At 34.4% G+C, this 17,682-nt stretch overlaps 1 protein-coding gene across 10 annotated transcripts in view; it reads left to right on the top strand.

The window, feature by feature from the left end:
• The window catches only part of LOC115220821 (NGFI-A-binding protein 1), a 256,324-nt gene that overhangs the window by 190,420 nt on the left and 48,222 nt on the right, over positions 1–17,682 (top strand). For all 10 annotated transcript variants that reach the window (XM_036510547.1, XM_036510548.1, XM_029790988.2 and 7 more), the window contains 2 exons: positions 107–226; positions 11,187–11,320. In XM_036510547.1, coding sequence (XP_036366440.1) covers positions 107–226; positions 11,187–11,320 — 254 coding nt within the window. The remainder of the gene's footprint in view (positions 1–106; positions 227–11,186; positions 11,321–17,682) is intronic.

Below are 17,682 nucleotides of genomic sequence, written 5' to 3'. Positions count from 1 at the left end.
TAGCAGCCATACTTGCTGCACGTATGTCAGTTTTTGTTGTTTTGCTAAGCTGTGCATTTTTTTGTAGATTGTTTCCACTGATAAGATTTGTTGACTTTCCTTACAGATGGTAATGAACATGTCACCTGAAGATCCAAACAGAATGGAGGAATTAAGAAAGTATGCTGCAATCTATGGACGGTTTGACTCCAAAAGGAAAAATGATAAACCAATGTCACTGCATGAGGTAGGAGCCATCATTACAAAACCTCGAGACACTGATCTCATTCTGTACTAACTAAACTACATATACTAATCATTGTTTAACTAGTATACTACTGATAGCAACAATTATTGAAATAACTCATTAATTACTGGAGCATTTAAAGCTAAACTGCAAACTGATGTCAATTGTCAGCTTGCTAACCAACCACATGGTTCTGGGTTCAGTCCCATTGCGTGGCATCTTGGGCAAGTGTCTTCTGCTATAGCCCCAGGCCGACCAATGCCTTGTGAGTGGATTTGGTAGACGGAAACTGAAAGAAGCCTGTCGTATATATGTATATATATATAAGTGTATGTGTATATGTTTGTGTGTCTGTGTTTGTCCCCCTAGCATTGTTTGACAATTGATGCCGGTGTGTTTACGTCCCCGTCACTTAGCGGTTCGGCAAAAGAGACCGATAGAATAAGTACTGGGCTTACAACGAATAAGTCCTAGGGTCGATTTGCTCGACTAAAAGGCGGTGCTCCAGCATGGCCACAGTCAAATGACTGAAACAAGTAAAAAAGTAAAAGAGAGTAGATAAAACTATATTTTTAACCAATAAATTTAGATAAGGTTAAGTGATATTATTTGCTTCCCTAATTATGAGGATCTTATGGAAGTGGAAGGGCAGAGGCCTTTAGTTAGATGAAAGCGGGGTTAATTTAGATAGAGAAAAGCATATGGTCCCTAGTTAAGTTTAAGAGTTTAGAAATGGTAAAATTGTGACAAACAGTGAGTTGATGAAGTGAATAAGATTGAAACCCTCCTGCAGGGGTTGTGCAGGGTCGGTGCAGCTGGTTAAAAAATTCAGCAGTAAATATCTGCTTCAACAAATTACACATATTTTAAAATTTGTAAACCTAGGCAATCCAGGAGGACATCTAGAAAAACATGGAAAATAGTGTTAAAAACAAATCAGAAATGTCTGCATCTATTAAATGTTGTATATATAATGCTGGTATTGTTTTCTGTTTGATGTGAAAACTTGTGTAAATGTCTAAGATGAATTTGTTCAATAATAATAAAAATTTTCTGTCTACATAACACGTCTCTAGAAATGAAATGTTATCTTAATATTTACTTCACTTCAAAAGGCAGCAAGTTGGCAGAATCATTACTGCACCAGACAAAATGCTTAGTGGCATTCTATCTGTCTTTACACTCTGAGTTCAAATTCCTCCGAGGTCAACTTTGCTTTTCATCCTTTCAGGGTCAATAAAATAAGTACCAGTTGTGCACTGGGGTCAAAATTATCGACTTGAAATCCATATTTACATCACATCAGGTGGCAAGCTGGCAGAATTGTTCACATACTGAATTAAATGCCTAGTGGTATTTCATCCAGGCGGCAAGCTGGCAGAAACGTTAGCACGTAGGGCGAAATGCTTAGCGGTATTTCGGCTGCCGTTACGTTGTGAGTTCAAATTCTGCCGAGGTCGACTTTGCCTTTCATCCTTTCGGGGTCGATAAATTAAGTACCAGTTACACACTGGGGTCGATGTTATCGACTTAATACCTATGTCTGTCCTTGTTTGCCCCCTCTATGTTTAGCCCCTTGTGGGTAATTAAGAAATAGGTGTTTCGTCTGTCGTTACGTTCTGAGTCAAATTCCGCCGAGGTCGACTTTGCCTTTCATCCTTTCGGGGTCGCTAAATTAAGTACCAGTTACACACTGGGGTCGATGTTATCGACTTAATACCTATGTCTGTCCTTGTTTGCCCCCTCTATGTTTAGCCCCTTGTGGGTAATTAAGAAATAGGTGTTTCGTCTGTCGTTACGTTCTGAGTTCAAATTCCGCCGAGGTCGACTTTGCCTTTCATCCTTTCGGGGTCGCTAAATTAAGTACCAGTTACACACTGGGGTCGATGTTATCGACTTAATACCTATGTCTGTCCTTGTTTGCCCCCTCTATGTTTAGCCCCTTGTGGGTAATTAAGAAATAGGTGTTTCGTCTGTCGTTACGTTCTGAGTTCAAATTCCGCCGAGGTCGACTTTGCCCTTCTTCCTTTTTCTGGATGATAAAATAAGTACCAGTCAAGTACTGGAGTTGATGTAATCAACTTGCTCCATCCCCCAAAATTGCTGGCCTTGTGCCAAAACTCGAATCCCATATTTACATCACATTTCCACTTAGGTTTTGCATGGCCTGGCACTCGATTGTTATCAGGTGTCTCATTCCAAGTTCTGTACATAATATTTTACTGAATTCAAACTAGGAAGTTTTATTTTTAAACAAAGGATGATAACAATTGTTATCTCCCAGGCCATTGATGCATGCAGATGCACAACGAAAACTATAATCTTCTTAGATAAACATCTTTTTATAAAACCAAATTTAAAGAAAATCTGTCTTTAATGCATCGAAAAAATGTCCATGATGGTGATGACAGCGATGGTTATTCACTAAGTTTAGCATCTATTTCTAGCAATTCTCCACACTGGATTCTATTTATAAGGGATTTACTAAAGTTTGCTCTCTTGAATTAACTTCTATATTTTATTACTGTCACGTGTTGTTCACATTAATACTTCCTCTCCGCATCTATATCTTTGTCATTTATGCCTGTATCACATGGTTGAGAAGAGCTAAATTGATCATGTCATTCTCCTTATTTAGCTATCTTTTATACTAGCAAAGAAATTACAAGGCTGTAAATTCAGCAAAACTTAGAACGCTACCCCCTCCTCTTCACTTCTTGTCAAGAGATTTTCTCGTGTTTAATATCAAGAGCAATTCTACTCAATTCATTTCTAATTCTTAATATGTCTGCTTTATGCTTCAACTGAAAAATTCATTTTTATTCTATTCAAATTAAATAATTTTTACTAGCAGCAATATATATATATTATAAATATTCAACATCTTTTTACTCTGTTTTTAACATTTTTAATACATACATACATACATACATACATATGCGTGTGTGTGTGTGTGTATATATATATTATATATATATATATATATATATATATATAGTTTTTATAATTCCAGTGTATTTATTATTTTTCATTTATTTATATATTATTTCTGTTCCCACCTCTTCTATTGGCACTAGTTGTTGTAAATTAATTTAATTTTTGTTTGATTTGTGAACACTGAATTATTGGTTTCCACTGTCACTTAGAGAATAATTTTTAAAAACTTTAGGAGGTTGTTTTTTTTTGTTGTTGTTGTTGTTGTTGTTTGTTTATTTTTCTGCTTTTTAATCAGAGGTGTCCTTATTTATGCTTCTTTTCTTTTGCTCTCTCTCTCTCTCTCTCTCTCCATTTATGTTTCTCTGTGTTATTTTGTCTTAGAAAAAAATCCAATGAATTTCATTGGAAATGGAAAGTGAATGAAAATTACAAATAACTTGTCAAAATAGGATTCATATAAAATTTTTTAAAAAATTCCCATGTTAATCATTAGTTTTCATAAATGATGTATATCATAAGCCTTCCCCACCTTTTTTTTTTTTTCTTTTTGTCTGTATTCATTATTTTGTTGTTCATAGCTGGCTCTGTTCTCTTTAGTTTCTTTGAATATATCCTTAATTATGGCAAAAAGAAAAAAAGGAAAGAGGTGTGAGTCATATTGATAAATTATTGATCCTAAAACTTTATTAAATTTATTGCTCAGAGAAATAAAATTTTAAATTAAAATTGAAGAATTAGTTTGTAAGGTTAATATCTTGATTCAATATTTACAGTGTAAATTCAGTTTTTTTTATTTATTTTTTTTTAGTATTTTTATATTTTATTTATATTTTTTCGTATTTTGTTTGTTTGTTTGCTGGCTTCTCTGGTATATGTATCTGCCTACAGGAAATTGTTGACAACTGCTTTAGAAAACTAGAACATTGAGAAAATAGAGAAAGATTTATATACTCAATATTTCTTACAAATTTTATCTAGAAACATCCATTTTTCATTTTGGTGATATGGTGCTTTTCGTGTTGCTTTTTAGTTTGTTTTTATTTTAAAATTCAGTTATTTACGTTTGCAATAAGATTTTTTTTTTTCCCCCTTTCTTTTGTGGTTTATTTATCAACATTTAGTGTTTGGTTTATTTGTTTAAGAGAATCAGTTTTAGACAGATAGCTAGATAGAATGATGTAGGTTAGCTGTTGCTTAGTCATTATTTAATTTATTTACAAAATACTGTAATAAATTATTTGCTCCAAGTAAAAATATCTATTTTGATGCTGTTGATTAAATATTCATTTTTATATGTTGAGAGAGGGGTGGTGGTTAAATAGTTGAAGCACAGGGGGTATAAGATGTACATTACATTATTCTTTTGTTGTCTTCATGTCGTTATATATATATATTCATACATACATATATATATGTGTGTAATTTCAAAATAGCCTAATCATTCCACGGTGCCAATTTAAGGCGGACAAGCACATCGTGCTTTTTCCGAGCCATTTCAATTTAGTTGGCCGTCGTCACTTTTAGCAGTGATAATCCAGAGTTACGTCCCTTTACTCACTTACCATTTGCTGGCGACAAAAAGTGGAAAAATTCTCTATTTTCATTCTTTCGGAAGTTCGTAAATAAAATTTGGCAAAAAAATAAAAAAATAAATAAAGATATAGAGAAAAAGAAAAGGTAATGAACAACAACAAAAAAGAAAAGAAAAAACATTGTACTTAGCTATTGTTTTCAGTTAAAGATAGAATTCTCTAATGAATTAATTTTGATTAGAAATGTCACGCATTGAATAAAATATGACAAATCTTTCAAATTCTTAAAATCAATAAAAGAAGGGAAAAAACTGCAAAAATAACGAATTGTACTGATTATCGTAGTGTTTCCTGCTACTTTAGATGTTTTATCACAGAGATCATTTGGTGCAGAATAATCTAAAGATTGCAGAAAGTCTGCGAGTAAACACAACCCACATACATTCTTATTCTTTACTTAGTCGCCTATTCAAGACCATCATCTAAGAAATAATTTAGTCTATCAATTTTTCTGGCCTAACATTGGCAAACGGGCTTCTGGTTTTTAACGACTGTATGAGTGTGTGTGTGTGCGTCTATACACGTGTTGTACATTGTGTGCGCGCATTGAGTAATGTGTGTGTGTGTACATACATTCGTATATAAATATGTGTATAGTCTACTGTGCACTTAAGTGACACACACATACACACACACACACATACGTACACATTTTTGCTTGGTTCATTCATTGGATTGCGACCTTGTTAGATCAGCCCCTTATTAAGATTTTTAGTACATATCAACACTAGTAATTATTTTAAAATCTAGTGTTTATGTTATCGATATCTGTTTTTCGAATTGCTGAGTTTTGGTGGGTTAGAAAGGTCGTAAAATATCATTTCTTTTCTTTTTAATTGATGTCTATGAAACGGCACATATAAAACAGACGCACGCGCGCGCATATAGACAGACACGGCGGTCTTGCAGGTTCTGCCTACCGGTGTCACTCAGTAAACATTGGTCAGTCCAGGTCCGTAGTAGAAAACACTTGCTAAAGATGTCACACAGAGGGACCAAACCCCAGAATTCATTAAGTCGCAAAGTGAAATTCTTAATCACACAGTCATGCCTGCGCCTAGCGGTATTTCGTCTGTCGTTACGTTCTGAGTTCAAATTCCGCCGAGGTCGACTTTGCCTTTCATCCTTTCGGGGTCGATAAAATGAAGTACCAGTTACACACTGGGGTCGATATAATCGACTTAATCCGTTTGTCTGTCCTTGTTTTTATCCTTTCTGTGTTTAGCCCCTTGTGGGTAGTAAAGAAATAGGTATTTCGTCTGCCGTTACGTTCTGAGTTCAAATTCCGCCGAGGTCGACTTTGCCTTTCATCCTTTCGGGGTCGATTAAATAAAGTACCAGTTTCGCACTGGGCTCGATGTAATCGACTTAATACCTATGTCTGTCCTTGTTTGTCCCCTCTGTGTTTAGCCCCTTGTGGGCAGTAAAGAAATATATACACACACACACTTGTATGTACGCGCGCACGTGTGATAAGGAGGCATACCTATGCCATTATCCATGTATGCATTTCTTCATTATATACCATACCTGGACTAGTGCTTACGCTTTCTGACAGGCTATTCTCTATGAACCATTTAATTTATATACTGTTTAAGTATTTTTGTTGTGGGTTCACAAAAGAATGCAATACAGTATATCATGGAAGCTGTAATGCTTGAGACAGCATGTGTGGGTTCAAATATGAATCCATAAATTCGTCTTTGTAACATATATAGATAAATTGACAGATAGGTAGATACAGATATATATATATATATATATATATATATATATATATATTGGGAGAGTTTACGCAAAAGACAGGTGGTGTACAAAACAAACAGATGTATTAGTATAACGCTCAGAAATAGAAAAAGTCTTTTACATTTCGAGCCTATGCTCTTCTACAGAAAGGGACACAGAAAAAACAAGGAGAGAAAAAAATATATACTTACACACACAGACACACACACACACACACACATTCATACACACATAAGCATATATATATATTTATTAGGTGAAGCATTGTGAGGTTATAACTTTAAAAAAATGTAGTTGTGTAACGCTGGACCAATAGAAGAAGGTACAAAGAAAACTACGAAAGGAAAAGAAAAGAAAACCAAATTGCAGTATCACGTATCTATATATTTCGGAGTGAAGAAGACCACTTCTTCAGGACATTTGGAAGAACTGGGGGTTGGGAAAGGGTCTACAACTTTTTCTTTTGTTTTCCCTATCTAGTTTACTTTGTACCTTCTCACTTTGTTTTGGCCTCACACAAACAATCTTCTTTAGAATATATATATTAGTATCATCTTCATCACCATCATTTAACACCAGTTTTCCATGCTGGCATGGGTTGGACTGTTTGACAGTATATGCTGATCCACAGAGCTCTGTTGTGTCTCCATTGTCTACTTTGGCACGGTTTCTATAATTGGATGCACTTCCTAATGCCAACCATTTTACAGTGTGTACTGGGTACTGTTTTTGTACCACCATCAACATTCGTAGCATTGCCTAGTAACTCTGTGTGTGTGTGTGTGTGTGTATATACACAAAGCATGACAGCCTTTCAGTTCCCGCCTATGAAGTTCACTCTCTAGGTCTTGGTCGGCCCAGAGTTATAGTAGAAGGCATTCGCTCCAGGTTCTGTGCAGTGAAATTGAACCTGCAACCTCTTGGTTGGAAAGCAAACTTCTTAACCAAAAAGTCACATCCGTGGCTAAGACCCCATTATTATTTTTTTTTGTTCTTTTTTGATATTTACTTACTTTCTAAAAATAGTTAAGATTTCATTTTTTTCCCCATTTCTCTGTAATGTAGGTTTTCACATTTGAAAAAAAAAAAAACTAATTAGAAACTGCATTGATCTGAGGTCTAAATTATTTGCGAAACAACATTTTTAATTGTTATTTGTTAATGAATTATTAATGGATCGTTCGTTAACACTGCTCAGAAAAGTAACTGAAAGTTGTCTTTAGCATTCTTTCCAACTAAACATTAATTTAATCATCTTCAGATTAAGGTGTGTACTAATCACTTTCACCTCTCTCCCACACACATATTTTTAGTACTCCTTTTCATTCTGCTTTTTCCAGTAGCAATAGCACTTACACCATGGTCAACTTTACTCTGAATATCTATTTCCATCACTCGTCTAGTAATTATTAATGTATTTTACTAGAAACACGTATGGTATTTTGCTGCTTAATAAATATATATATTCACTGTTATATATTTAGTTTTGCTGCTTATTATATATATATATATATCTATATATATATATTATATATATATATATATATATATATATAATCCATCTATCTCTCTCTCTCTCTCTCTATATATATATATATATATATATATATATATATATATATCTATCTATCTATCTATTTATATATATATAATCTATCTATCTATCTATTTATATATATATGTATATATCTATTTATCTATCTATCTATATATATATATTTATATATATATATATAATCTATCTATCTATTTATATATATATATATATATATATTATACACACACACACCTATTTATGGTCTGCATCTTTCAAAATTAATCTCAAATTTTAAAACAATATACTGAAGCATTGTATTTAATATGAACAATGTCTTTGACAAGGTGTATCATCATCATTATCACCATCATCATCATTTAACGTCTGCCTTCCATGCTGGCATGGGTTGGACTTCCTAACACCAACCACTTTACAGAGTGGACTGTGTGCTTCTTATGTGGTACCAGCACCAGCAAGGTCTGTTTGGCATGCTTTTTCTTGTTGGATCCCCTTCGTAACGCCAACTAATTTACAGAGTGGACTGAGAGCTTTTGGCATGGCACCAATATCAGCAAGGTCTGTTAGGCGCAGTTATCACAGCTGGATGCCCTTTCTAACCTCAACAACTTTACAGAGTGAACCGGGTACTTCTCAGGTGGCAGCAGCACCGGTGTGGTCTGTCTTGGCATGGTTTTTATGGTTGTATATAATTCAAAATGCCTGTCCATTTACCTTGTAATCTATATTTAGAACTACTTAGATAAAACAAAAAAAAAGATGACTTCATTTCCCCTTAATCAATTCTGGTCTCGATGATGGATCTCTCGGCTTCTTATTCAGTTTCTCAATTTCAATCATCCTTTGTTAATCACTATTAATCCCATTTAACCCTATGTTAGTTACATTTCTTTATATTCTACTTGTTTTTTTTGTTTTTTTTAATCCACCATGTTGACCATTGATAAATAGCAGTACTACTCACCAGGCATAAATCACTTCTTTCTTCACCCACTATACAGAAAACAGCACAGCTCCCATTACTTTCGGAAACATTTTTTCACGCTCAGAGTTGCTGAAGCATGGAACAAACTGCCTGCATCAGTTGTTGACTGACATGACACTGCATCCTTTAAGGCCCTCATGCTTTCCGAAATCCGCTGAAACTACACCTGATTGTCCCCCTTCCATACTCATACACATATGCGTATGTCATGACTCTGTACATTACCCTATGTACTATACATGCACTTTAGATGAGTTGTAGTGCACCTGAGCACTGTACACAATGTTTTTTATTATTATTATTATTATTATTATTATTATTATTATTATTATTATATCTCTCATTTGGCAGTTTTAATATCTTGTTTCAGGTTAGGACAACAAGCTGGCAGAATCATTAGCACACCAGGCAAAATGCTTAGTGGCATTTCATCTGTTTTTACAATCTGGGTTCAAATTGCAACGAGGTCGACATTGCCTTTTATCCTTTCAGAATCAATAAAATAAGTACCAGTGAAACACTGGGGGTCAATGTAATCAGCTTAGAGACCCTCCCCTGAAATTGTTGGCCTTGTGCCGAAATTTGAAACCAATATTTTGTTTTAGGTTTAATATACTTTTAATTGTTTAAGCCCCCACCAAACATCTGGTGAAACCCTTCATATCTAAGATTACACATTTCCTTCAGTTACTACCATAGCTTATAAGCCAAGAAGAGTGTCTTTGTGCAGTTATTTGAACCTATGCTATGCTTGAAAATAAGATTTATAAATTTATTTTATCTGGAATGCCATAGCACCAAACAATAACAACAAGTGGTATCCTTCAAAAAGGGACTGGCTTGGAACATACTTGATAAATAATGAAAAAATTTTTTAAAAACTGCCTGTTTGCATGATGGAAAGGTTCACCACAGATAATATATAGATCTTACATCTGTGCTATACAAGCGCTAAACTAAACCAAAGTCTCTCTCACAAACAAGCAAGTTTGTTTATCTCCCCATCCCGCTTCACACAGTTTCCTTAAAAAGGATTTTTAGTCATCTCACTAAATATTTCTAGTTGCGTTACAATCTAGAAACTTATACATTTCCTAATGGCATTTGATTCAATTCTAAATTAATTCCTTTTTATTTATCAATGATTTTGAGCTATTGGTACAAATCTATAACCTTCAAAGTTCAATAATTCATACAATACTGGTAATTGAAGTGATTTATACAAAAATCCTTTAGCATTTAAACCACCTGCACCCAACCCAAATATTCTACCAATTTTATACTTAACCTTGCCAGATCTAGCCTTTCACACTTGCCCTACAATGTCATTCTAAAAATATACAATCACATCATTGAAATTTTGATGCTACAAAATTATACATGATTAATTCAAAATACTGTGAATAAATAAGCATCACATTTGACAGAATAAGCTGACTGGTAAAGGGTTAAGGGCTTAAGATGATAAAATTCTGTACCTTGTTCTTTCCTAGCTTTTAAGTATCTGCTGCAATTCTACAGAAATAAATGTTTAATAACTCCAATGATGATAGTAAAGGACAGTAATTTTTGGGGGACAGGTTAAGTCGATTATATCAGCCCCAGTGTTCATCTCATTTTTATCAACCCTGAAAAGATAAAAGGCAAAATTAACCCTAGCATCATTTGAACTCAGAGCATAAAGATGGTGGAATGCCACTGCATTTCCCCTGGTGTGCTAACGATTTTGCAAGCTTGCTACCTTAACCCTTCAGCATTTAAACTGGTCATATCCAGCCTAAATATTCTAGCTGTTTTATATTCAAACTGGCCAGATCTGATCCCTCACACCTCTCCTACAATGTCATCCAAAAAATATACAATCACATCATTGAGATAACAAAGCTACAAGATAATTACATGATCAATTCCAAACAATGTGAATTAATAAGCATTACAGTTGACGGTGTAATCCGAATGCTAAAGGGTTTAAATGTAAAGACAGACGAAATGCCACTGAGCATTGAATTTGGTGTGCCGAAGATTCTTCCTGCTCGCTGCCTTAAAAGGATATAATAATGTTATTTTAATTAGCCAATTAAAAAAAAAAAAACCAACAGTAAAGGATTTGAACTTAGTTTTGTCTTCTTGTAATCCCTTTTGCAGATCTCTGTAAATGAAGCTGCCGCTCAGTTATGCCATCATTTACCAGCACTGTTAACCCGGCGTGAAGATTTATTCCCATTAGCAAGGCAGGTTGTTCGTGAGAGTGGTTATCAGTATTCCAAAGGTCACTCCAGGTAATACTTTCATCATTTTTCCATCTGCTTTCGTTTCCAACTTAACTCGAAATACTTTGTCGTACTTTAAACACTTTACCCATATATACCCTCATATATACTTGTATACTTTCAAAGTGTATCGGGACAAATTAGATTCAGTTTCAATTTTGATAATTTTAATTCGATGAATTTTAATTTATAAAAAAAAATATATATAAGTATTCTTGCGTAAAATTTAAGAGTTTAAAAAATTTTTAATATTTTGACTCCTGTATTTGATGCCTGCGCTTTCAATGTCCAGAAACTACTCTAAATTCATTGTACGATGTATTACTACGTTTGCTTTGATTAAAACCAATCCATTTACAGGTGCATGACACTTGTTTCCATGGCATACACTTAGATGCATGCCTGTAGTACCCCATAGCACATGAGTAGGTGGTGCATGTCAGATTGTCAAATTGGCCAAGTCGTAGATGCATGCGAATACTGTCGAAGGGACGTAATTCAGTAGTGTACTTTTCACAATTTAATTCACTCACTATTTTCTGCGCAATTCCGATTTTTAGTGAAATCCTATTTATAAATATTAATTTTTTTATTCTTTATCAGGAACATTACCTTAAAACGTTGTTGTTGTTGTTATATATTATTATTATTGTTGTTGTTATCATTATTATTATTATTATTATTATTACTATTACTATTATTATTACTATTATTATTATTATTATTATTATTATTATTATTATTATTACTATTACTATTATATTATTATTATTACTATTACTATTATTATTATTACTATTACTATTATTATTATTACTATTACTATTATTATTATTATTACTACTATTACTATTACTATTATTATTATTACTATTATTATTATTATTATTATTATTATTATTATAAATATAAATATTTCTATAATATTTTCTCTCCTTCCTGAGACAATTTGATAAAGACAGATGAATTTCTTTTTATTATTGAGTGATAGGAAAACTTTTATCGCCACTATACCCAGCTTACTCCTAAGCCTATATTAACTTTACACAATCTTATTGTAATAATGTAATTATATATTCAATATTTTATCTCGTTATCCGAGACAATTCTCTCAGAAAATCCAGTCAAAATACATTTTATTCATATTTACATTTGAATGTGTGAATAAAACACACGCGCGCACACACATACACATGCACACACATATACTCTTTTACTTGTTTCAGTCATTTGACTGCGGCCATGCTGGAGCACCGCTTTTAGTCGAGCAAATCGGCCCCAGGATTTATTCTTTGTAAGCCTTACTACTTATTCTATCGGTTTCTCTTTTGCCGAACCGCTAAGTTACGGGGACGTAAACACACCAGCATCGGTTGTCAAGCGATGTTGGGGGGACAATCACAGACACACAAACACACACACATATATATATATATACGACGGGCTTCTTTCAGTTTCCGTCTACCAAATCCACTCACAAGGCTTTGGTCGACCCAAATCCATAGTAGAAGACACTTGCTCAAAGTGCCACGCAGTGGGACTGAACCCAAACCATGTGGTTGGTAAGCAAGCTACTTACCACACAGCCAATATTCATAGAAGTTTTATATAGCTACGACAAAGTAAAGACTATCGAATTACTAAGGTTAATATATATGTACCTATCTATCTATCTATCTATCTATCTATCTATCTATCTATCTATCTATCTATCTATCTATCTGTCCGTGTGTCTGTCTATCTATCTATCCCTCGTCATAATTCTATGTTAGAACCTCCTTTTTATTTTCAAAACACCAAATTAATAAGGACAAACTTTAATTATACTACTAAATCCTTCCTAATTCTTCGTAATTTTCATAATTAGTTGAAATATTTAGGCAGTGAACTGGTTGAAACATCCATTTGTCAGGAACACTTCAAGTGTGAGAACTATTTATGAAAGTTCATTGTGTTCCACTCTCAAAATCTTTCTTTGAATGTGAGTTATGACGGTTGATGATGATGATGCCGTTAATATTACACATGCATCAGAAAACTGGGCAACAAATTTAGCTGTGAAGAAAGCTGTATTATATAGCATATGTGTGTGTATTTTTACGTGATTATCATGTAGGAAGTAATAAATATATTGACTGATGATGATACAAGTAAAACGGCCAGCCTAAGTAAGGGAGACAACTTGCCAATCAGATTTCTAATTTCCATTGTTAAAGGGAATCAGAAATCACAGTCAAAATAGGCAGATAAATAGATAACCCCTGGGATTGTAAATTTAGTTTAAGTTAACGACATTAATGCAACCGCAGCCTGAACCTACGTTTTCCGTTTATATGATTAAATATAGATTATTAAAGTCAGAAAATTAATCTTTTTGTTTTAATGATGAAGTCCATCAGTTGGTGAGACAGGTTGAGCAGGACTTGGTACAATAATATCACTTTGATTGTTAATTAAAGAATTCCCAGCTTGAGAAACAGTATTGTCATGGAATGAAGGATTAGATCTAAAAGTGTGTGATTTTGAGATAAGATACTGAGTCAGCAATTGATAGTTTGACTCTGTAAGTTTAACTACTTCATCTTGAGATGTCAGACATTGTTACAAATCATGCAGTAAGATTCCATTACTTTTCTGAACAATGACACCCTTGTCATTACGCACCAGTAGTTCAGTTTCTCTTAGGAGGGAGCATTGCCATTTGCCCAAACACTCAACAACTGTAGCAGCTTCCTGATCAAGAGGAGGCTGCTGTAATTCACTTTTGTTCAGGGTACCAGAGAAGGCAACAAGTTACTTTCTTTGTGGTAATGTTGTAACAGGAACATTATTTGTTGTGTTGGTCCTAACTGTAAATGGAGCAGAGCTGTCACAAGCATGGAAACAAGACATTTCTGTAGCAATTTTAATTTAGTTCTATATTTAAGAGATGACGAATTATGTACATTATTTATTATTATTATTGTTGTTGTTGTTGTTGTTCAGGTCACTGCTTGGAATCAAACTTGGAATCCTGAGTCCGATTCCAAGCAGTGACCTGAACAATAATAGTAATAACAATATCAAAAAATACCTTAGGAATGAGAACCCAGGTTCGAAATTTCTCCAAAACACCTGAAGAAGGCTGGAGGGTATACCAGCCGAAACACTGTGTTAACAAAGAACAAGATGAGGATAAATATCCGTTGAATGTAAATAATGTAAATAATGTAAATAATGCACAATTTCAATTTGTTTGAAAGCAGTAACAAGTTTCTTGAGGAATAGGAAAAGTGGTACAGTCAGTTTAGCATCTTAGTTTGTCAGAAAATATACCACTTCTTTTAGGTGTAAAGATTTTAAGAGGAAGCCACGTGTTAGGATCAGACATTATTTTGTCATCTTGAATGCAATAACCAAGAAAATTGGCACTTGTTTTACCTAGAAGTAGTATCCAAATCTTTTACAAGTAACAGCAATGTGTTAATATTTCTGTTATGATCTTCTATAGAGTTACTTCATACTATAAAGTCATCTAAATAGGAGCATGTAGGTTCGATGTTATTTTATGCAATTATTTGGTTCATCACTTGTTGAAAATATGCCACAACATTCATAAGGTTAAATGGATTTTAGTATATTTAAACTATTGTCCTAAGGCTTGTAAAAATCATATAAGGACAGTCTATAATCCTTAGTTGCTGTTCATAACAGACATGTTTCATATCAACATTGATAAAATCTAAATGTTGAGACATAATATGGATTAACTCATCAATAACAGGTACTGGAAAAGCATAAAAAAGGTTGTTGATAGGGGTTCAGAAATTAATAATTAGGTATGGCTTGTAGATTGTGGGAGCTTTTCTTTTTTAGTATAATGAGTTCCCCATGGTGAGTTACTCGGTTCTCTAAACACCTTTGAAAATTTAGTTCATTCCTTGTGTGATGAATTTGCAATCAATTACACAATACTTTTGAGCTCATGTAGCAAAAGGTTTGGTGACCTGAGTGAAATCAGTGGAAAGTGTAACAGGGGGGAATCTTCAGGTAAGCAAGACTTTACAACACTAGAGGGGTTTCAGGATCATTAAATTGAAATGCCCCTGGAGATGGCCGAGGCTTGTTACACTTTCTGCATATTACATCCAAGCAAAGACTAAGTGAGTGATGTTTGAACATATTACTGGAATTCACAAACAAAGCTATGTTGCGGTCATTGCAACATTACTACTGAATGGTTTTATGGACTAAATTCTTCTGTTTAGCATTATTTAGCTTGGATAAACTGTCACTGCTTATACTGTCAATTAAAACTTGAATTAATTGAATGTTAATCACATCAAAGAGTGCACAAAGCAAAAAAAAAAAAAAAATGTCCAAATGACTCAGAGATGAAGGAATTAAGGTTTTATTACCTTGTTTATATGATATCCTGCAGGTTCATTCCATGACTTACACACTAGTGGAAAATGGTTTTCCTTCTTTGCATTTTTAACATGTGACATTTCTTACTTGGACACTTTTTTTGTGGTCATGTCTATATCCTCACCACAATAAAGAAAAATTTTGGTAAGCAGCTGCTAAAAATAGCTTCCTTCTCAGTCTTCTCTTCTGAAATATTACAGTTGTAATATTTCTACAGGGATTAGGCAGCGAACTGGCAAAAACATTAGCACACCAGGCGAAATGCTTAGCGGTATTTTTCGTCTGTCTTTACATTCTGAGTTCAAATACCGCTGAGATCAACTTTGCCTTTTATCCTTTTGGAGTCGATAAATTGAGTACCAGTTAAGTACTGAGGTCAATCTAACTGACTGGCCCCCACCTCCCCCAAAATTTCGGGCCTTGTGCCTAGAGCAGAAAAGAATATTTCTACAGGGATATTCCACCAAGGTCGACTTTGCCTTTCATCCTTTCAGGGTCGATAAATTAAGTACCAATTGTGTAATGGGGTCGATCTAAACAACTGGCCCCCACTCCCCAAAAATTTCAGGCTTTGTGCCTAGAGCAGAAAAGAATATTTCTACATGGGTATCCAACTTATAATTCTTTAGAGCTGAGTCTGATGTTCAAACATGTACTGTTGTTTCTGGTCCAGTATTTTATTTCTAATTAACCTTAGATTGCTTATATTGGTCAGTCTACGTTACTCCATAAGGAGCACAGGGCTGGTTTCCTATTTCCCTGGCATATATATTCCTCCTTGAATGGAACACGGGTCTGTCACAGGATTATTCATTTTTGCCAGCTGAGTGGACTGGAGCAACATGAAATGAAGTGTCTTGCTCAAGAACACAGTGCATTGCCTTGTCCAGGAGTTGAAACCATTATCTTATGATCAGAAGTTCAATGCCCTAACCACTAAGCCATGCACCTCCATGCATTATTACAGAAAGAGAAGCATCCATTATCAATGTCTTTAGTTTTTGTTTATTTTTTGTTGTGTTTTTAATAGGATTCAGACAGCATTGCCTTGAAGTTACAGTCTTTAATCCCTAAGCATTCGGATTATTCTGTCCTGTAAAATGCTTATTTATTCACAGTGTTTTGAATTAATCAGGCATTGGCTTGCAGTTTCACTGTTCAATATTGTGATCATTTATTTTTTGAATGGCATTGTAGAATAGGTGTGAAAAGCCAAATCTGGCCAGTTTAGGCATAGAACAGTTAGAATATTTGTTCAAGGAGCTTGAGAGGCTGTTGGATGGAACCTACACTCGCCTCCTTATGAGAGCTCAAAATCTCCCGTGGAAGCGTCATCCAACCAAAGTGCAAATATATGGGAAACTACCACCTGTGTCATCTCTTGTGAAAGGTAGGAGAGTCCAGTTTGCTGGACATTGTTGTAGAGCAAAAAACGAGGTAATTTCTCCTCTTCTCCTCTGGACACCATCTACTCGCAATACCAGAGGGCGCACACTCTCCTACTCTGGTGTAATCTCCAGGGATACAGGCATCCAGCAACAGGACCTCCATAATGCTATGATGGACCGTGAAGTCTGGCGTAGCATAGTAAATTCCATTGTCTCAACCATGGTCGAACAATGATGATGATGATAGAATATTTGGCCAGGATATGTCCAGATTAAATGCTAAAGGGTTTAAGACTTGATGAAATTGATTCGAAGATTTATTTGGCTGTTCTATAGAGATTATGTGTTAATGTTTAGCAAGAACCTCACTCACTAGTTTTAATGCCAAATATCCTTTGACCAATTTAGGACACCCTGCTAATTTATCAGACATCCATGGAGTTTACAGTTGTGTAGTCTGTCAGGATCAGTGATGCTGACTAGAAAATATTTAAAACAATGTAATTAGTGTTTGAATTTTGAAATGGAAATTTGTATTGGGTCTTTTTGGGTCATAAAACTCTTTCTATGTTTGGT

The sequence above is a fragment of the Octopus sinensis genome, linkage group LG17 (assembly GCF_006345805.1).
Source record: "Octopus sinensis linkage group LG17, ASM634580v1, whole genome shotgun sequence".
NCBI classification, from domain to species: domain Eukaryota; kingdom Metazoa; phylum Mollusca; class Cephalopoda; order Octopoda; family Octopodidae; genus Octopus; species Octopus sinensis.
Note: the sequence above shows the minus strand (reverse complement) of the source record. Positions and strands in the feature narration are given on the sequence as shown.